This window comes from Centroberyx affinis, unplaced genomic scaffold, assembly GCF_046629955.1.
Source record: "Centroberyx affinis isolate AG114_WGS23_722 - 3 ecotype Tasmania unplaced genomic scaffold, CSIRO-AGI_Caff_v1 ptg001484l_1, whole genome shotgun sequence".
NCBI lineage: Eukaryota > Metazoa > Chordata > Actinopteri > Beryciformes > Berycidae > Centroberyx > Centroberyx affinis.
In genome coordinates this window covers 897,588-918,570 of record NW_027279951.1, presented here as the reverse complement: position 1 = coordinate 918,570, position 20,983 = coordinate 897,588, and the positions used below count along the sequence as shown (strand labels likewise).

The 20,983-nt window shown below is 44.1% G+C and overlaps 2 protein-coding genes across 3 annotated transcripts; one reads left to right on the top strand and one right to left on the bottom strand.

Moving 5' to 3' along the window:
• Window positions 1–7,069, bottom strand: frs3 (fibroblast growth factor receptor substrate 3). Its single transcript, XM_071526985.1, has 7 exons — window positions 6,969–7,069; window positions 5,577–5,702; window positions 5,359–5,447; window positions 4,878–5,064; window positions 3,318–3,479; window positions 1,420–1,541; window positions 1–1,317 (listed from the first exon to the last, which is right to left on the bottom strand). Exons 3-7 carry the CDS (start codon window positions 5,422–5,424, stop codon window positions 1–3), a joined length of 1,854 nt encoding a protein of 617 aa, XP_071383086.1. The 5' UTR covers window positions 5,425–5,447; window positions 5,577–5,702; window positions 6,969–7,069.
• A 10,814-nt stretch (window positions 7,070–17,883) lies between these two features.
• On the top strand, window positions 17,884–20,979 carry tspo (translocator protein). 2 transcript variants are annotated; one of them, XM_071527004.1, is made up of 4 exons: window positions 17,884–18,110; window positions 18,921–19,103; window positions 19,229–19,367; window positions 19,875–20,979. In XM_071527004.1, the coding sequence occupies exons 2-4, from the start codon at window positions 18,931–18,933 to the stop codon at window positions 20,046–20,048; spliced, it is 486 nt and encodes a 161-aa protein (XP_071383105.1). In that variant the 5' UTR covers window positions 17,884–18,110; window positions 18,921–18,930; the 3' UTR covers window positions 20,049–20,979. The 2 variants fall into 2 exon arrangements, with proteins under 2 accessions (XP_071383105.1, XP_071383104.1); XM_071527003.1 differs by having other exon boundaries at window positions 17,885–18,110; window positions 18,917–19,103; window positions 19,875–20,973.
• The last annotated feature ends 4 nt before the right edge of the window (window positions 20,980–20,983 follow it).

The window sequence follows — 20,983 nt, the reverse complement described above, 5'->3', positions numbered from 1 at the left end:
TTACAGAGGCAGGTCTGTGCTGTTGTGGCGAGTCTTTCTGGAAGTCCCATCATCCCTGGGCAGAGCTTTCTGCAGGTTGGACATGGCAGCTGTCTTCTTTAGGTCAATGACTGCGTAGAATTCACTGCGCCGGGGTGCCTGCTGGCCACATTTTTGGGGTGGTAGGCGCTGGTGCTGTGGCTGGGTCTGGGCACCCCCACTGCTGAGGGCTTGGCAGGGAGGTTCTCCCTCTAAGTCCACCTGGATGTAATTCAGCTGCCGCGACGGAGGCATATGGCCATGCTCACAACCTCCAACCCCTGCCCCCGATCGTCTGCGGAAATCAAAGCTAAATATTCGCCCCCCTCTGTCTGACTGACATGGCTGGGGGTGCGGGGGGCAGGCGTGTCGAAGCCGGGGCGGCTGGACCTGCTCTGTGTTGACATAGTTCTGCAGGGCATCTCTGTGGATACCCCGGCCATCCTGGTGGTAACCGTTGGGCGTCCCAGGACCTTCCGAGAACTCGTACTCGTCGAAGTCTTCCTCCTCTTCCTCGTACTCCTCTTCGTCCTGCTCGTCATCTTCCTCCTCCTGCTCTTCGTCCCGCTGCAGAGCGCTATACTCCCACACGGGAGGCAGAGAGGGCAGGTTCTCATAGTTGAGCAGAGCTGTCCGACGGTGACCTCCGCCCATACCCCTCTCACAGGGGTAGCCCTGCGGGGGTAAGGATGACGGGCCGTGGGCGTGCGGGTGGAGGAGGGAGTGGGTGTGACTGTCCCCGGTGCTGCTGCTGCTGCTCGAACCCACGGACTGGGATACGCTGCTGGGACTTAGCCTCTGCTTTCGGCCGCTCCTCAGGCCGTTGATGTTCTCGTAGGTGAGCTGGCTACTCTGGCAAGCCTCCTGGTGCTCGTGGCCTGGATGCCGGTGCATGAGGTGATGGAAATGGTGATAGGAGTGAGAGTTGCACATGTGCATAGAGGGCTCATCTCCTTCCGTCTCAGAGCCTGTTGCACCCTCTACAGGCTGAAGGTTATGAGGATTGTGCCCATGTCTCTCCCTTTCTCTCTCCCGCTCTAGTAGATGGCGTTGTGCCGGAGTGGGGCCCAGCATGAACTTGACCTCCTGCGAGGACGGCTGTAAGAACACCTGAGGATCTTTGTGTTCCTCCAGGGGACAGCAGCGTAAGTTGGACTGCGTGTTTCCTTGACCCCCAACAGGCATGGCTCCCCGCGCTGTTTCAGGAAAAGAGCTGGGACGCACCTCAGGTAGGGAGTGCACACAGTGACGCATAGAGAGATCCCCCTCCATACTAACAGTATTTACATAGGTGTGGGCCTGTTGGGACAAACAAAATAAAAGGTGGAAGTGTAGAACTGATCACTATGAACTAGTACTGACACAGTGAACGGCATGGGTGAACTGATGTGTCTTCCTTACCTGGTCTTCCAAGCCCATGAGGCTGTGGCCGTGATCATCAGCAAGAGAGGGTTGGGAGGATTCACCTCTGATTGGATAACCGGGGTATCCGTTAGGAAAACCCTGGACGGGGAATGCTGGAGCTGTAAGCACATTGATGTGACGATATAGAGACACAGACAAATGGTTATTCATCAGCAGGCGTGCAGTTGGGATTTGTGATGTGGGGTGGCCCTGATTCACCAGGGTTGGCAGGCGCGTGCCGTACAGTGGCAGCAGTTTTATAAATAGCATATATCAAGACTTTAATGGTCTCTCTTGGAAGTGAAACCATTAAACCTTAATCAGAGTAAACAGAATAATTATAAGTCACAATGTGTTTATCATTCATATCCCAAAGTTTCAATATACAGCATCTTTGCTCTGAAAGAGTTCAGTGTGGTTATAGCCAAGTTCAGTGCATCATTTCAAGGCGTATACACTCTTGTTTTCAATGCACGCTTTTGTTTCAATGCACTCTTTCAGCTGTAATGCAGTCCATACAGTCTTAGTTTATGTGTTAACTGGCTTGATTGAAAAATACTTGAGTTGATAATGACCATGGTCTCTGGCTAGTGAATAAAATTCACTCACACCTCAATATTGTTCAACATCTTGTGTAATATGAGTATTAGTATTAACAGAGAATTTGAGAGTTTGCATAAGTATTCACCCCCTTTGATTCATTTGAGTTTGAATTCAGTCTTTTTTGCTAACAAAGCTGAGATCAGGCCACATCAATACATCTTAATGGGACTTAGTGGGATTTTAGAGTGTAGGCTGGAGTCAGTGTGGCACAGTACGGGATAAGTGGTAGTACTTTGCACAGAACTCAGACAAAAAATCCTGAATAATTGTGTTTTGAAATAACTGTAGCACAATAAATGTGGTGTTTCCATTATGTTGACAATTACCTGGTAATTGTACCTAGCACTGTCAACAAGAGTACGCTGGCCACTAAAAAGAGTGTTACCCAAACCAAAGTAAGTTTTGTAATCACAACAGCAACACAAAAACCAGCACCACCCAGTTTACAGGAGGATAGGTGTACCAAAGAATGAGCAGTGCTACCTGTCAGTATGGGGATGAGGCAGCTGTCAAATCCAGCTCTAATATTGCCCAGCTAGTTACAGTGGCACGTTAACTGACATCAAGGCTGTCTATTGTGTCCAACGTTTTGTTTGAAAAAAAACAAGATCTGGTTGGCAAGACCTTAAATTGGTGTACCATACAAACATTTTGCTACATGAAGCTGAATATTTCAGTTCTTTTCATCTTCGTTCTGACAACCGACTCCTTTCATATTTCCAAGTACCGCACTAGGTAGGCTGCATGTGCGTGGTCATACCATTAATATTATCAGCGGGGGTGTCATTTGTTTTATTGTCTGCTTGTTTGAGTAACAAAACATTTCCAATGACTTTTTAAATATAATCTTTGTGTTGTTTGCTGGAGTATATTCACATTTATTGAGGCCAAAAATCGTAACTGTCAATGACACAAATGCGTGGGGGAAAAAAAGACAGTCTTGCCCCCACAGAGTAAAAAGTGCGGTGGCAGGGAGGACCCCATTTGCTCTTTGGAAAAGGCACCTATGGCTGCAGCTCCAGCTGATGATGTCCTCCGGCCCAGTTTAACACATGTTTATCAGTAGTTTACATATAAAATCTACTAAGAATGTATTGCTGTATTGCTGCGTGCAAGTTCTATAATTAGTGTCAAATATACAGTTAGCAGGGCTGTTACTATTTCCCGGTGTGTGTGTGTGTGTGTGTGTGTTTGTGTGTGTGTGTGTGTGTGTGTGTGTGTGTGTGTGTGTGTGTGTGTGTGTGTGTGTGTGTGTGTGTGTGTGTGTGTGTGTGTGTGTGTAAGTGACTCACTGTTGGGAGTCTGCGGTGTGCGAGGCATGTCCATCTCTGGTGTGTGACCACTGCGACTCATCATCATCGACTCTTCCACTACGTTGATGCTGTTGCACTGCATCAGCTCCTGGAGCAGGTTGAAGATCTCCTCCGCCCGCGAACACTTGAATGCAAAGATCCCTAGAGCCAAAAGAGCAAATTAACACCATGAATGGGTTAGTGTTAGTCAGCAACACCACAATGTAAACATCACAGCTCTGTGGCTGTGTAAGGTACAGTTACAGGTTTGGAGCCGCTGAAGCACTGTGCTAAACAGGGACCAGGCAACAACTTCATGGTTTGTTTTGATGGTTTACTGTTGGATGGAATGTTGGAAATATGGATGGCTTATTGCTTTTATAAAACATTGATAACCCATGATATAAAAGAACACAAATGCTGAAGAAATCTTTTATATTTTAATCAATAAGTAAATGTTATTTTTCTGCCTAGTTCTTGAACAGCAGCTAGACAACACTGTCGCCAACGCACCTGTGATACGGTCACAGGTGTATCTTTATCTGGTATTTTACAAACAGCTTCCATGGTTCAGCCAATCACAGCTGAGGACGAGAACTATCCATCTTATAAGAAACTGATAACTACAGGAACCACGGCCGCAGCACACTGGTGCCAATAACCACAATATACTATAACCTTGAGTATGTTATTGTGTTTATACCACTTTTATTTTTACAGTAGTATCAAACATTAAATAAAGATACAAACTTGGTCTTTGATTTACTAATGTTATAACAAACAATTAGTCTTAATGTTGTACAAAAAATTAGTCCCCCATTGCTAATCAATAATGCCATTTGAGTTATAAGCTAAGGTGCAAGTTGTGTATAGTATATAGTGTATACTGCGGTTATTCATAGAATTCTGTTACATCACCACACGGCCATCTTGGTGGGAAAATAACAGGTGATTATAATCAAATGACAGCCAAATCAACTTCGCTCGAGTCCCAAGTCAGCAAATAAATTCAATCATTCCATACAAATTCAGAAAACAGAATTTAAATTCAGTCGTCTGGTGGAACAAATCTCATCACTTTCAATCTAAGTCATTTCCACAAACACAAGATCTTTTGTCAAGACTTTAGAAACCTTTTCAAGTCATCAAAGTACAAGTCAAAGTCAAGTCCCAAGTCACCAGAACCCAAATCAAATCAAGCCTCAAGTCTTCTCTTCATGCATCAAGTCTCAAGCAATTAAAATTGAGACTTGAGTCTGACTCGAGTCCAAGTCATGTGACTCGAGTCCCTACCTCTGGCCATAGTCAATGAGCTGTGTATATGGTAAAGCACCATATTGGTAGGAAATGCATGTGACATCATGGGAATACTATGAATAAGCACACATGGGATGCCTCTCGTCCAATCACAATGCATGGTCAGAAGCAAACCTATAATATTAGTTAACAACACCAACATAGTAAAATAAAAACAACAACATCAAAGCTCTCTGGCAGTGTGCATGTAGCTGAGGCACCACAGCAGGAGACAGGTTTAGGGCAGGCCAACAGGTTACTCACCCTGCCCAGTCTGACAGCGGCGCCCACTCTCAAAAGAGAAGAGGTTGGAGTCGTAGCCGTAGCGTCGCAGGCAGAGATATGGCCACCGGATGGCGTCCCTCTTGCGTGTGTGAAGGATGAGCTCTGTCTGTGTGAGCTCCATGGTCCCAGAGCCCAGCTCATTGCCCTCATCGTCCACATTGGTGACCTGGCAAGAGGGGGGAAAAACACACAGAACATGAGCCAAACTAAAGAGGATGGATCATCACTATCAGTCGCTGGGATACACTGTAAAAGACAGGAGTGTATTACAACAAAATAATTCCCGGGATCAAATACTACAACAAGTTGTGCTGTTATACAACTGATGTGCTGATGCGCTGTTTTCTGGGCTGTAACTTGGTAAAATCCACGTGTTAACATGTTCACTTTACTGGCAAGAGAAATGATACAAGGCAGAAATAAAGAAATGTATCTTAACGACAGTAATGTTGGGATTAACCTTAAATTTGGTGAGATGGTTGTCTCGGATGGGATCTCTGTACAGACAGCTCCAACAGCTCCCCATAGCTTCAGCAGGCCAGCTGAAACCTACCACGGATAAAGCAAACTTCATCAGTCATGGTCCTTCACATCAGGAATGTCACACTGTATATCCAACACAAACAAAACAGCACAAAAACACACACACACACACACACACACAAACTGTGTTCTTACTCAGTCCAGGCCATCAGTGTAAAGGGATTCACGTCTCAATCCCAGGATCCTATACTGGGCATCATTGTAACAAGCGAGCCGGTTGGTTGGACTGACATCTTCAAGAGCAGCATGATTTTCTCCCTCCTGAAACAGTGAGGGCCATTCAGATTTACACACAGCAACTGTCATCAGGTAAACCTCATCTGCAGCCGAAGTATGGAGCAAATATTGATCGTGTTCATTTTACCAGGACTAAGGAGGACTTTAATGGAGTTCTCTATGAGGGTACTACTCTAGCCCTCTCTATTTTTTTTAATCCAAATTAATAACAAAAAATGCTTTAAGTGAACTGCTAGTATCTCTCAAAGGCCTTACAAACTACCTATAGCCTGATTATGACTCAACAGCCTTATTGGATAACCTGCAAAGTAACATCTCCCTCATTTTTAAATTATGATTCCCTGTTTACTTGGACATTTAATTTACCACTGGTGCCCCTGCTTTTGATCTAGTCCCTGGTTGTTAATATTATAAAATATCCTATATGCACAAACACAAATATCCCAAACATATACATATCCCAGCAAAACTACACATCCCTATAGGAATATTATGGGAATATTATAGCCATACCATAGATTCAAAACACTACCATAAAGTACAATGAGGTTACTATAAAGTCACTACTGAGTACCACACACTTATAGACCATATAGGACAGCTGGACATCTTTAGGTGTGGAGTCATAAACACGTGAATATGTCAAACACACAACAAAATGTGACAAATCTGTGATCTGAGCATGAAACAAAATGTTGTACTGAACAGGCGACAGGCAACAATAATTCCTGGTTTCTGTTGCTCACATCTGCATCAACTGTCTTTGCGTGATTTCTGCTCAATTTGGGCTATGTGTTATCTTTACACCGGCTATACAAACATTTTTCGAGCCACCACGCCGCAGTGTTGTCTAACCTGGGCCTATAGATCTGACTGAAGATGCCAGGCTGGAGTCAACCAATGAGAGCTACCTTGAATCACAGCGAGCAGGCTAAGCGCTAGGCTACATTACACAGTCACACACTTGTCATACATCACGGGCCAATAATTGCATGGGCTTCTGCCCCATCTGGGCTATTTAAAACAGAAAACAACAGCCTTTTTTTGCTCAATTAGCCAAGCCGACGCAGAAACCCAGAGGAAGCCGACAGCGCTTTATTTGCTCAATCAATTTGCAGCACGCAGACTTTATCACAGCCATGCTACAATGAAACCACAATACTGACACTAAAATGCACATCGACACAATCCACTGACCGCTTCCCTCCCCTTGGTTTTGAGGATACAATAGCGTGAACACATAGCAGTTAACGGGTAACTGGAGAACGACAGCGATGATTTGCTACTCACATGTTTGGCACGGATTGTTATTAGCCCTACTGCGAAATAAGCACTGAGACTGCAAATAATTATCGGCGGCGGCTGCTGCTGATGATAGTGGCATATGGCACTTGCACAGGAGAGACGCAAATAAAAGATGTAGTGAGAGCAGTAAAATGTTGTTATTTTTTACCCCCCTCCTATTACGCCCCCCTACTGCTGCACGGGCCTCTGTATGACATTTCCCAACCAGCGGGGTGAGAGTTCACAGGCAGACAACGAGGGTTTGGGAGCGACAAGAAGGTATGAAACGTTGGAGGACCAGAGAGGCAAGGTGTGACTGACGGAGGGGGAGGAGGAGCAAAACAGCCCGGCATCATCTAATATGAAGAAATACTGGGGGAAATAAGCATATACTCTGTCTCCTCCTCAAGGGGCATCATCTCCCCTTGCGAAAAATCACTACGATATTACTAGAATATTCCTATAGGGCAGTGATTCTCAACCTTTTTCATATCAAGGACCCCTAATTTAGTCCATATTAAAGCCACGGACCCCCATTTGATGAGATCTGAAAATATTTTTATTGTCACATATGATTTTGTCCAGAATCCTATGACTATCTGTATTGTAGGTAGAGAGATAACAGTGAAACTATGATCAAAACAGTCATTCTTCTACATACTCTAATTGTGTTAACTTCTTGTAAATGAAATAATGGTGAAGTTTAACAATTCATCAATTTGCTGGGGACCCCCTGGAACCCCCTCAAGGATCCCTAGTGGTCCCCGGACCCCACGTTGAGAACCTCTGCTATAGGGACTTAATACTGTGTGTGTGTGTGTGTGTGTGTGTGGTACTCAAGAGTGTGTTTATGACCTTATTGTATTTTCATATCGTACTGTAGGCTATAATTATAATATTCCTATAAGAATTTATAGTGTATGTGTGATATGATCAATAGTGAATTTTTAGTGACCTTATATTTCATGGCATTTTCTTAACTGTTAAATAGTCGTATACAGTAATAGTCTATTCCTATAGCATTTGTGATATTTGGATAGTATCCTTCAAGTTGTCTATAGTTAATTTCCATAAGGATTATAGGCTAGGTCCAGTGGGAAAAGTCTGAATATTACAGTACACCTCTCATTTCAAGAATTCACATTAGTATTGTGTTCGGCTGGACTCGGACAGTTCAGTCTACTCTACACACGTTGAACTTGTCTTGATTTACTGCACAGGCAGTCATGTGTATGGTTTTGTAGCCATTTTTCTCTCAGTGCATTTCAGATTCACAAAAAAGAAAAAAAAATGTTAATGCAATGGGTATAAAAGGCTTGTAAACTAGTTGTACATTTAAGTTTGAGGGCCAAAACATTTAATCCTAACAGTGACTTGTAACGCGCTTGGTCGTGTCTTAGCTTACATTAGCTTTAGGGAAGTATGCTGCTCCTGGATAGCATGACAGAGCCAGACGACGTCAGTATTGGGATTTCACACTACCACTTTATTCAACCATACAATACCTGGTCTGTACGGCACTATAATCTCTCAACATACATGTAGATTGATATAGTTTAACACGTACCAAATCATTACGGAAGAGACAAGCTACTCGTCGGGAGATAGACTGGGAGTCATACTCAACCTGTTGCTGTAACTCAGTCTCAGTAAAGACAAGGAGCGCCACCCAGTGACTTTGCGACTGTTACAGACTGACAGTACCAATAAGGCCTTACACTGTGGTGTAACTGGCAACCGGGCTGTCTGTGCAATGGGGAGATGCAGTGGACTAAAGACATACAAAAAGAAAAAGATTAAGATACACTGACCTACCTGAGCAAGTACGATACACTGAGGCTGAGCATCAAGAGTGAAATATCATTGAATGCCCATGGTTGCTGTGTATTTGTGGCAAGCTGTGGATAGGGTTTACTTCAGATCATAGAGGCAGACAAAGTTCAAAACAGCGGCTTTGACTTAAAAAAATGAATACTTTTTTGTTTGTTTTATCAAATTATTTATTGAATTATTAGATAATGTTATTCAGCATTAATGAACACAGCGTTATGGGGACAAAGGTGTTTTGGGGTCTGCTATAAGGTGTGTTTTTTATTTTTGTTTGAAGTAGGCTGTGTAGCAATGACTAATGTGAAACACTTGCCTTTTATTCACCTGTCCCTGAGCTTGCTCCATGTGAGCCACGTCCCGATACCTCTCCTCTACACAAGGTGCTAATCCACACAGACCCTCCACAAAGTAACAGTTGATTATCTTGTTGTTTTTTTAATGGTGAACACCCCTCAGTTTAAGAATATGCTATTCCCATGGTCCAAGAATCTCCCCTGGGTGTGTTCACTTCACAGTCAACTTACCATCTCTCCCATTTATCTGTGGAACAGCTTCAGGTTTGTCATCTCCGCTTTGGGAGGGAGCTGCTCATGTTCACAAGTATATGACAAATAAACTTTGACTTTTTTTCAAAAAAAGATGTATTGCGTTGTCTGTTAGATGTATTATTACCCATTGTATTAATGGTGACAATTATTATTCGTTATTTATATTTACATGAAATTTATGTCAGGCTTGACCAGAAAGTAACAACCCTTTCCTACCTTCTCCCATGATTCATTGCATGAGCACAAGAAGACCTTTTTTTATATATATATTAAAATCTTTCCAGGCTCTTTGGAAAGATTGTTATTTATATATTCCAGTAGGAAAGGAAGACATGATGTTTATGGGGTGACTCAGTGCAAAAAAACTTGACTGCTCCATAGGAAATTTGATGTAAAATTGTGTTACAGTGTATATTGACCAAACAGAGAAGTAATTTCACTTCCATAATCTAATAGGTTATACATCTTTTATTGGTTATTATTGATTGATTGCATGCGGGCTGCTGCAGACTGGAGTTTATCACAATGATTATTGGAATTGTCTTTCTTGTAGATTAAAGGCTACATACTCACCTTATCCATCAAAACTGTTCGGGCAACATTCCTGAAGTTAGTAAATTATGAAAAATAACATTGCCTGGTGATTGTCCAAGTGAAAATTAATGTATATTACTATAGCTCAGGAATACTCTCTCACTGATGATACACTCTCCTATTGATACACAGCTTTTTCTTTTAACATCATTTGATGTTATTTTGGTGTGAATTTTCATAGGTGTAATTGGAGGGGGGGAACGTCCCCCCAATGTTCAAAGTAGGCAAAATTTAGCCTGGTAAGACCATCCTGATCACGTGACCTCACATTCTGTTTGAGGTCACGTGATCAGGATGGTCTTACCAGGCTAGGCAAAATTGTCCCCCCCATTAAAATTGATGGTTCACATGCAGCGTTGTTTGCGCAAATCCATTATTTTCAAGCGGTTGCGGTGCGCATGCGTTGCGAGGCGTCTTTTTTTTCAGGTGCGACCATGGTGTCCTGAGATAAAAATATCTCACCTTTTTGGAACGCTACAAGCGCACCGCATGTCGCCTGAAAGCCTGAAATTAGCCTTGAATTGCTCACCATCCAAATGAAGGTCCTACAAAATCCTATACCAATGCACAGTATCCTGGCACTCGGCCAAATTCATACGCCACGTCATCATTCATTCAGTTTGTCAGGACATTCTGAGAATAAAGTCAGGATTCTGAGTTTAAAGTCAGAATTCTGACTTTATTCTCAGAATTCTGACTTTAAACTCAGAACTCAAATAAATTTTTCACGTGGCCCTAATCCTCTTCCGTACATGTAGGATAGTTGGTTGTGTTAATCTTTACTCCATTGTTAAAGGATAGGGCTGGTATTTTTTAATGCATTGCTTACCATCAACAAATCCTATGAATATGACAAAATCAGCAATGATTTTGTTTTGCCAGCAAATCTCGTCCATGTAGCCGGTGCCCAATGAAGCCGTGTCCCAGCAGCCATAGAACTCCATTGTATAAAAAAAACGATTAAAAACACGTCAAAGAGCCATGCCGTTGCTCTTGGCAGCATATTTCATCATCATGATGCACCGGGCCAGCCGACTTTTTTCTCAAACAACTTAATAAGCCGGCTGTAAACACGTTTGCGATCTCAGGAAAGTAGTTCTGTAGCACCGAAAATAGTCCACGGATGGTTGAAAAATTACCTAATGTACTCCATTTTAAATAGTTCCATTTGTCAAACAAATAACTAACCTGTATATATCTAAAGTGCTTTGTGTCAAAGATAACATAACTTCAAATATAAACAGTGCTACACTATTCTGTTTGTTGCTTGCTTTTGTCTACAAGGTGAAGAATAGAAATGAGACCCCTTTTACAGAGAAATCTGCTTTTCTGCCTGATCTGCTCTCATCACATGACATCCAGGCCTATTTGGGTGAATGGTGGCCCTGGGGTGAGTCTGTCTGATGGCAAGTCTGACATTTTCTGTTCAGTTAACTTCCCTTGAATTTTTCGGCAGGTTATGCACTTGGACAACACTGGAAATGGCTTTCTTGCATCCGAGAATCCACAAGCCTGCTGAGTGTACTGCACCTTCCGTGAGGTGATGTCCTTGATGAGCAACATCTTCGTGATAATGTTTCACTAGTAGGGTAGAGATGTGGTGATTTTTGGGAATGATGATTGGGTGTTTTTCATCCCAAGTTATGTCAGCCACTGACATGCGACCTCCAACTCTAACTAAGGAGTCTTTGTCGAGAAGGGGATTCAGCTTCCTGAGTGGACTGCACCTTGGAATTTCTTCACCTCTCTTGAGATGCTTTATCTCTTCCCCGAAGACCTCTTGTTGCATACGTTTGCAGATTGACATTGGTGTCATCTTTGTCTGCAGACTTGGAGAAGGTCTTGGCTGTGCGAATGAGCATTGCTATGGCTCGCGTGAGGGACTTCCAGCTAGAGAATCTTTTGAACCTGTGTGAACCCAGCTGGGCTTTTGTAGTTTCAGTTGCGAATGTCTTATTTATATTATACTGGTCTTATTTCTGTGTCTCTGTTTGGGTCCACGAGATCATAGGTCTTGACCTGTGTCTCCTCTGTGTTCTCAGTGTCTGTGAGAAAGGCTGGACCCAAAAACCAATTGGTGTGCTTCAGTTTTGCCACAGGTACAGGTCTGGATCCATGGTCTGCTGGGTTATGCTCAGTACTGACGAAGTGCCACTGCTCTGGGTCTGTGGACTTTCTGATGCGTCCAACCCTGTTGGAGACGTAAACATGAAATCTCCGGGTTGTGTTGTGGATGTATCCCAACACGATCTTGCTGTCTACTTTGTTGCTTAAAACTCAACGTCTGTTTCTTCCACAGTTACATCAGCCATCTCTACTGCTAACACCGCTGCACAGAGTTCTAGACGGGGGATTGTGTGAGCCGGTTTGGGAGCTAGCCTGGACTTTCCCATGATGAAACCTATGTGACACTGACCTTGTGCATCAACAGCACGCATGTAGGCTACTGCTGCTATGGCCATATTGGATGCATCTGAGAAAACACAGAGTTTCAGCGAATCCTTCCAAGTTCTCCACTCAACCTCCTTCTCTTGTGAAATGGGAGTATCCCACTCGATTTTCTCCTCACAGAGTTCCCTAACAAAGGCCCTGCCTTGTGATGTTACAGGTGCTGCAAACCCTAACGGATCATACAGGCTGTTCACTGTAGAAAGAATGCCTCTCCTGGTGAACGGCTTCTCCTCAGGGAACACACAGAACGTGAAGCTGTCCTTTTCTAGGTTCCAGGTGAGCCCTAGGCTTCGCTGCAGTGGCCTTAAGGTCTTTGGCCCATTCTTCAGGAGAAAATGCTTTCATGACAGTGTTGCTGTTCGAAGCGATTTTGTGCAACTTGATGTGTGACTATTCTAACATTTTCTTTGTTCTTTCCAGGTCTACTACTTCATTGTCGCTGGAGACTGAGGTAAGCCCATCATCCAAGTAGAAGTTCCTGAGAACAAACTGCTTGGCGTCTGTGCCGAACTCATTCTCACCTTCTTGTGCAGCTTTTCTCAAGCTATAAATAGCTACCGCAGGGGAGGGGCTATTGCCAAACACGTGCACCTTCATCCTGAACTCCATGAGTTCTTTGGAGAAGTCGTTGTCTTGATACCACAGGAACCTCAAATAGTCATGGTGGTCTACTTGTACAGTGAAACAGTAGAACATTTGCTGGACGTCAGCTGTGACTGCGATTGGCTCTTTACGAAAGCGTAACAGAACGCCCAGCAGCGAGTTGTTAAGGTCTGGTCCGCTCAGAAGAACATCATTGAGTGAAATGCCTTCGTGCTTTGCACTAGAGTCGAAAATGACTCGTATCTGGTTTGGCTTCTGAGGGTGGTAGACACCGAATATTGGTAAATATCAATGCTCCTGTTCCTTCTGCAGAGGTGGTGCTTGTTCGGCCTGGTCATTGTCGGACACCTTTTGCATAAATGCAAGGAACTGTTCTTTCATTGCTGGCTTTCTCTCCAAGGTGTGTCTTAGTGATGAGAGACGTCTCTCTGCTTGTCTTCGATTGTCGGGGAGGCGATGTCTTGGCTGACGGAAGGGTAGAGGCGCCACCCATCGGTTTGTTTCGTCTTTGTAGACTTCTCGGTCCATAATTTCAAGGAAGCCTCTGTCGTCAATGGATGAGGCTTGCTTGTCGTCATCACAAGTTTGTTCAAACACCTTACTCCTGAGGTCGTTCATCAGCCGGGTCAGCATTTCTTATCCAGCTCTGTGGACTTTGACATGTGACGCCATTGTAGCTTTCTTTGATGTGGATTTGACTGGGGCAGGGCTTGAGATATGATGGGCAACCGTTTTTCAGCATGTTGGTTTTGTGCACATTCACTGCTGTAGACCTGTGAGCTCCGTTTAAGCCTACCTCTCCAACAACAACCCATCCTAGATCTAGACGTTGTGCATAAGGTGTGTTGTAAGGACCGTTACGCTGTTCTCTGACCTTGTGGAGTTGCAAGATGTCCCTTCCGAGTTTGGATCGGGTGTCGGTATCTGGTTCATCAGAGGTTTGAGGTGAGGATAATGCTGCACGATTTCTGGGGAGGGGATCTCTGCCCGGTCGTCAGGTATCACGTCGCATTCAATCAACGTTGGGAGGGGAAGGCATGTCTTGCCATCCAAAGATTCCACAATGTAGTTCTGTGTTCTTCTCTCTGCGGTCTCCATGATGCCTGAACAGGTCTTCAAGGTGTATGGAGTAGAACTGACATTGATGTCAAAGAGGTGGAAGAACTCTGTCCTTGCTAACGACTTGTTACTTTGATCGTCCAGTACTATGTATGTTTTGACTGCCTCTTCTCTGTGACCGGTAGGATACACCTTAGCTAAGCATATCTTGGAGCATGATCTGGGGGACATTGACTCACCACATATCTCTGTGCATTTTGAAGTGACTTCAGGTGTTGAGCTCCCCATGCTTCCACTCCTCTTCCCGCCGTGGTCTGCATGGGATGTGAAGTCTGCAGTTTTCAATGGAGCCGGCCCGGTCTGCTGCTCTCACATTCATAGCAACATACAGGTCTCTCACAGTCTTTGGCACAGTGTACTGTTGAGGCACAGCATCTGAAACAGATGTTCTTGTCTTTAAGATAGGATTTGCGCTCTTCTAGCGGTTTGTTCCTAAATGTCCGACACTTCCTGAGAGGGTGTGGTTTGTTATGTAAAGGACATTCTTTGTCTGGGTCGGTTACCGTTCTCTTCGAGAAGGGAGCAGAGTTGGTCTCTGAATCAGTTTCTATGTCTGTCTTTCATACGGATACAGATGACTTGTAATTGTGCTTCACAGGTCTCTCTGACTTAAAGCTCTCTGACGTAAAGCTCTCTGAATTAACTCCACTGCTGCATAGCACATTGAAACTGGGGTTGTTTTGCATTTTGGCTTGTTCACAGACGAATCTGGCAAACAGGGAGAATGGAGGATATGCTACTTGATAGCCCCTTTTGTACTTGGAGCCTTGTCCTATCCATTTTTCCTGCAAGCTGTGAGGTAGTTTTTCTGCTATGGGGTTAACTCCTCGCGCTGTATCTATATAGGAGAGGCTGGGAAGATAGCCGCCGCTTTTAGCCGCCTCTGTTTCTAGAAGTCTCCTAACTCTCTCAATTTGTGTTTTTTGGAAAGCCCTCTATTGTCTTGATGAGTGCTCTTTCTATGACTTCAGGCGCTCCGAAGCACTCCTCAAGTCTCTGCCACATGAAGCTAACGCCAGCGGCTGGGTTGTGAACATGCAGTGATCTGATGCGTTTTGCCTGTTCGGGTGACTCAGGTCCAAGCCATTTAATCATCAGGTCGAGCTCTTCCCTTGCTGTTAAGGCTAAGTCACTGGTAGCACTGACGAACGATGCCTTCCAGGCCCAGTCATTCTCTGGCTGGTCGTCAAACTGGAGGAGACCAGAGCTCACCATCTCGCGACGCAGTAAGTACCTTGCTAAGTCAGCTGTGTCTGATTTGTTGGGAGGGTAATGAATGGGCATAGACGTGGGGTGTGACTGTGCCTCTGGAGGCTGGGAATAGAGTCTGTAAGGCTCTTGTACCTGTGCATGTCATACTGTTCCCTTTGTGGGTTTCCCCTGATGTCTGGGATATTGGTTGATGGTGGCAAGGGAGCTAAGAGGCTATGCGCAGCTGGGCTGCTACGAGGTAAGTGGCTGAAGTTGTATTCAGCTGCTGCGGCTCTGGTGTGTGCTTTGGTGGCTGCAGCGCTTACTGATGATCTTCTTGAGCTTACTGTTGATTTCTCTGAGTGCGTGCGGCATTCTGGTCTGATTTCAAGATGTTCATCAATCCATGTTGTGCTTGATGCAGGTTACCTCTTACAGCTGGCTGTAACTCTGAACTGGTGTGTAGAGCTGTGCTCTCCTTGTGGTTGACCCTGGCGTTGGATAGCTTTTTAAAGATTTATTTTTTTGCATTATTTGAGATATATAGTGAGAGAGACAGGAAGGTATGGGAGAGAGCGAGGGGAGGACATGCAGCAAAGGACCATGGGTCGGATTCGAACCCGGGTCGCTGCGGGAAGGCCTGAGCCAAATGGTACGCGCCCTACTCGGTGAGCCACCAGGGCGCCCCTTGGATAGCTTTTTACTGATCTGCTCTCATCACATGTTTGAATGGGACTCAGCAGCAGAAAGTGAACAGATCCACACCACAAGCTGTTGTTTCATTTGGAGTGTTTACTTGTAGTTGTAGAATTCTGTAAAACTGATACAAAATACATGTTTCACCCACTGTTCAAGTGTTTCAACATTAGCATTCACACCTTTTCATGAACATCTACACTGATACCATAACTAAATAAAATGACTTCCTTTCACAGGAATGATTCAGGTAAGTAATTGTCTTCATTAGCCTAACAGGCGTTTGCAAACATTAACAAACAATGCATTACAAAGACGTGCAAAGTAGTCATACGGAACCGCGCTAAGTAATTAGCATAACAACGGCCAGACACCGTTAGCTAGATTAGCATGTACCAAACGAACTAATCCTGGCTAGACATTCCTTTGAGACATCATTACACTGTTTTACAGGTAAGTATCTACAACATTCACACAAAGAGTTTGCAACAGTTACTCACAGCTATAAGTTTCGCTGGGGGCATGAAAGTAGGCAGAGCTGAGAACACCATGTCCTTTCATTAGCTTGTAACATTGGAACTAACACTAGACACGGAGACGCTGCCAATATAAATACAAGTGTCATTTCACAAGCCACCACCAGAGGGAGCCCGTTGCCCAGCATCGGGCAGAACACTGCCCATCTGCCCTACTACATCTCTTTGTGCTGTCAGTCTCACCTGTATCTTTACATCGATAAATTACTAGCCTTATTATCTACTCTGTTTTACCGCTCAGCAGCTCCTCTGGTCCAGGCTGTCCCTGCTCCTCCTCAGGACGAGTCATTTTCCTTCTTTGAAAATATTTGTTTAATATTGAGGGAGAAAACATTCAGAGTCAGAGTTAAAAAGTTAATATTAACGTTGTCAGTCCACTCAGTGGATATTGACTAGCAGCTAGGCTATACATTGTGCTAATCTCGGAAACTCATCTGTATTCCGAGTAACGTTAACTGTTAGTTCTTCTTTTCGGGAATTCAGTCGGCCGTCTTCTTGGCATGGAAATAAAAATATCCCTCTCGAGTGTGCAGTGGGAGGCGAACAGACGGGTCCGGTGAGAGAGAGAGAGAGAGAGAGAGAGAGAGAGGGACGAGGGAGGGGGGGGGGCAACAGAGCAAGCGAGAGAGAGATCGCGTGGAGCAAATAGGGCTGAGCGAATCAAATCTATTTACCAACTATTTGCACATTTGTGGTGGTCAGTGCTGATATTGTGGCGGACCGCCACAAAGTTGTGTGGGGAAACCGTGGAGGGGTAGAGCGAGGGGAGATTGTCCACTATCGATCGCGGATGGCGTCGTTCTCTCGGACTGATAAAAAAAATTAAAATAAAAAATGCTAAATGCTAATTGCAAAGACACAATTACGCCACTGGTATTTTGCTGTTACATGAGCACGAGCCGAAACCCCGCCCCCCCCCCCAAAAAACCGGAGAGTCAGTCAAGTGCCCAGGCAAAGCGAGAAGATTCACTTCTGCGTACTTCCGCCTTCGGTTAAAAGCAGGTGCTAGTGTTTCGCGCATGCGTAGTGTAGTATTGTGATATTTGAGTCCAGTAACACATGTTCATGTAGTTTCTCGGGTGCTATATGCATTAGCCAGCTGACCGTTTGTTAATAATCTCATTTGATAGCTATACGCTGTTCTGTTCCGGTCTAACGGAAAGGATTTCCATTGGTTAGAACAGGTGAACTCTGAGGGAAAAAACAACAACTTTAGCTCAGCAGGCAACACGAGAGCATGTTAACTGTGGAGGAAAGATTAATGACTTTTTGCACTTGGTTTCGGGCTGCTGACCAATCACAGCTGCACACACTGCAACGTCACACTGTTTGATAACACAATAGTTACGTTTGCACCCATGGATTGTAAAACCTCAGTGGTTGCACCCGAAAACCTCCTTGCCCGGGGAGTGTCCCTTATGTGTCCTACTGCTCGCACCGATAAAGAAACCCAGCCCATTCAAGAGTTATATCACACTATTCCAGGATGAAAGTGGCTTTTCTGTTTTAGCTGCCCTGTAGCCTGACGCGTGCCTGGTCCGTCCGACAGACAGCTGCACGAGCGAGCGAACAACCCGAGGGTAAGATCATGTCACAGCTAATACTGAAACTAACTCGGCACTGACGAAACAGCACTTTGGATCTGTAATGTTGCACGTTTCCACAAAACGATAAAAAAGATAGATTACAAGATGAGCGTTTTTGCTGTTTAGCTAATGCGGAACTACTGCTCTTATTTGCTTTGTAGGCCAACACTGCATGTTATGGTGACAGCAAGTCAATATCACTTAAGTTCAGTACCACCACCACCAATAGTGTGAGGAGGTTATGTTTTCGGTGCCGTTTGTTTGTCAGCAGGATTACGGAAAAACTACTTAGCCAATTTTCATGAAACTTCGTGGAAGGGTATAGCATGGGCCAAGGAAGAACCCGTTAAATTTTGGAGCGGATCCGGATCCGACTCACGAAATTTGCATATTATAGCAGACTGGACTATTGGGCTATTGGCGGAGGTCTGCGCTCTCCGAGTGCCCTTCTAGATTAATTATTTTTGCCCATTTTCAGTAGGTGTGTGTTCGAAGGTGAAAATTTGAAAGATGGGGATACAAGACAGATCTATCTTCTATCTTAAAAAGAAAACACTTGAGAAAATTTGTCCCAAGTTTGTATTTCATACCGCAGAGCTTTTTCATATTCTACAATCTACATCCCATTTATCAGGACACATAACAGGTCGTGGGCCAGGTTTCAAGGACAAGTATATCCTGAGTCCCATGATGAAGGAGAGCTGTTCCCCTGTTGGGTCCCTGGCTGAGAAAGTTACCCACCTGCAGTAAACGTCACACAGCTATAAAATGTTTTGTCCTCCTGTGCCTCTTCCCTCCAGACAGACAGACAGACATGTGGCTGCCCATGCTTGGCCTGACCGCCCTGCCACACCTTGGAGGGTTTTATGGCGGCTACATCACACGCAAAGAAGTGAAGACCTGGTACCCAACCATTCAGAAACCATCGTGGCGGCCACCAAATGCAGCTTTCCCCATAGTGTGGACCTGTCTGTATACAGGCATGGGGTGAGTGTCATCAGTTTGTGAGACCTGCACCTGCAGTCATCTGATATTATTCATCCATTACACCAATCAGCTCAATGCCAGTGATCTGTCTTCCTTATCTGAAGTATCCTGTCTTGGTCATGCAGGTATGGGTCCTACCTGGTCTGGAAAGAGCTTGGAGGTTTCACTGAGGATGCGTTGCTGCCCATGGGACTGTATGGGCTGCAGCTTGCTCTAAACTGGGCCTGGACTCCCATCTTCTTTGGCGCGCACAAGCTGAAATTGGTAAGTTTAAACCTACTGACCACCTTATTCACACGGTGACCGTTTTGAACACTCTGCGTGGGAAACTCTTACCTAGAAGAGCAAGTCCCACCCAGCTCTGTGCTACTGCTGTGAACCAAGATGCATTATACAAACATTTATCATTTCACAGATTCCCCACTGAAAAATACATTAGATCAAGAATCCAGGGGGATATATCAGTTCACATTTTAATATATTTGGCCCAGCCTTGGTTTACCAACTAGTAAATAACTTCCTTGCTAAATTCAGGTTGTTGTTGGTTCTGAGATTGTTAGATAAAACTGTTCAGTCTATCTGAAGTCACTTATGTCTTATTGAAGTATTGAAGTAACACTAGTTTTATATATATGCCAGTCTTCTGGGTAGAGTTTCCAACCCTGAGTGTTGGCCATGTGAATAAGGTCAATTGGTTTTAACTGGGAGTGATGAGCGTGACAGAGCGACATCCCGTGCCTGTGTTCAGTAAAGTCTCTCTGTCTGCTTAAGGCGCTCATGGAGATCATGCTTCTCACTGGAACAGTGGGAGCCACCATGGTGTCCTGGTATCCCATCAGCCGCACCGCCACCCTGCTCATGGCACCCTACCTGTCCTGGCTGTGCCTCGCCACCTCCCTGAACTACTGCATATGGAGGGACAACCCTGAGAAAAAAGACGAGTAGTGGACGAGTGTCCAGTTGTGTGTGTGTGCTTTGAATAAACTCTACTTAAATTTGCAATGTGCAGTAAATGTGTGAACACATAAGTGTACTTTAAGGTTGTTGTCTGAAAAGACAAACCATAATCTATAATGGCAGTTTGATTCAGATCTTTCTTCAGCATCCTTTGCATGAATCATTACAAATCTGAATGAAGGTTAAAAATCGTTTTTTTATTTTCTATGTAAATCAAGCCAGTATCAGTGGCTACAATTTGTAATTTAAAGGGAATATTTGATAACACAAAGTACTTAAAATGAATGAATGAAAATTTTGCAGCTTGTTCTATTCATATTGAATTTATTTTTCAACAAATTATTGGTTTGCTTGTAGAGTTGACTGTACAAATAAATGCATCGATTTGCTGAATGCTTTTTTTTCTATGAAGAATGCCCATCTGTGCATCATGAATGGCTCATATGAAGTAGTTACTGTCATGTTATAAACTGTTGGAATAAAGACTCCTAACCATTTAATTATTTGAATGGACATCTTTTTCAAAAAGCTGACAAGATATTGAGTTTATTGTAGTTCTGCTTGGAAGGCAGTCAGTCTGTTTCCATAGCAGACTCATGTGCCAGGGCTTCATCAGAATATTTAATGTAGGATCAACAGCCGTATTTGAAATTGGAATATCTGAGAAAAATGTCTCTTGGCTAAAAGATGCAAAATTTGTAAGTTGCATCTTTTTTCATTTGTACTTCACCTGTAGTCTGCTCAGCACACACACAAACCTTCAGTAAGTATGATTTATACTAACTGCAATATACTGTTGCATGCAATATGCAACAACTCATTCAATTCATATTTTTAAAGCCTTTCCACCCACCCCTTTCTTCCTTTTGTTGTTTTATCGCCATCATCTCCCAAAAACTACACTCTATGTCACCTACACCTGC

Bases quoted from the DNA above. Each gene is read 5' to 3' on its own strand.
- frs3 (XM_071526985.1), bottom strand. From the start codon at position 5,424: ATGGGGAGCTGTTGGAGCTGTCTGTACAGAGATCCCATCCGAGACAAC. The intron at 5,065-5,358 runs GTTAATCCCAAC...CCCTCTTGCCAG, and splicing joins ACCATCTCACCAAATTTAAG to GTCACCAATGTGGACGATGA. The intron at 1,542-3,317 runs GTGAGTCACTTA...ATGTGCTTACAG, and splicing joins CACACCGCAGACTCCCAACA to CTCCAGCATTCCCCGTCCAG.
- tspo (XM_071527004.1), top strand. From the start codon at position 18,931: ATGTGGCTGCCCATGCTTGGCCTGACCGCCCTGCCACACCTTGGAGGG. The intron at 19,104-19,228 runs GTGAGTGTCATC...TTGGTCATGCAG, and splicing joins TGTCTGTATACAGGCATGGG to GTATGGGTCCTACCTGGTCT. The intron at 19,368-19,874 runs GTAAGTTTAAAC...TGTCTGCTTAAG, and splicing joins GCGCGCACAAGCTGAAATTG to GCGCTCATGGAGATCATGCT.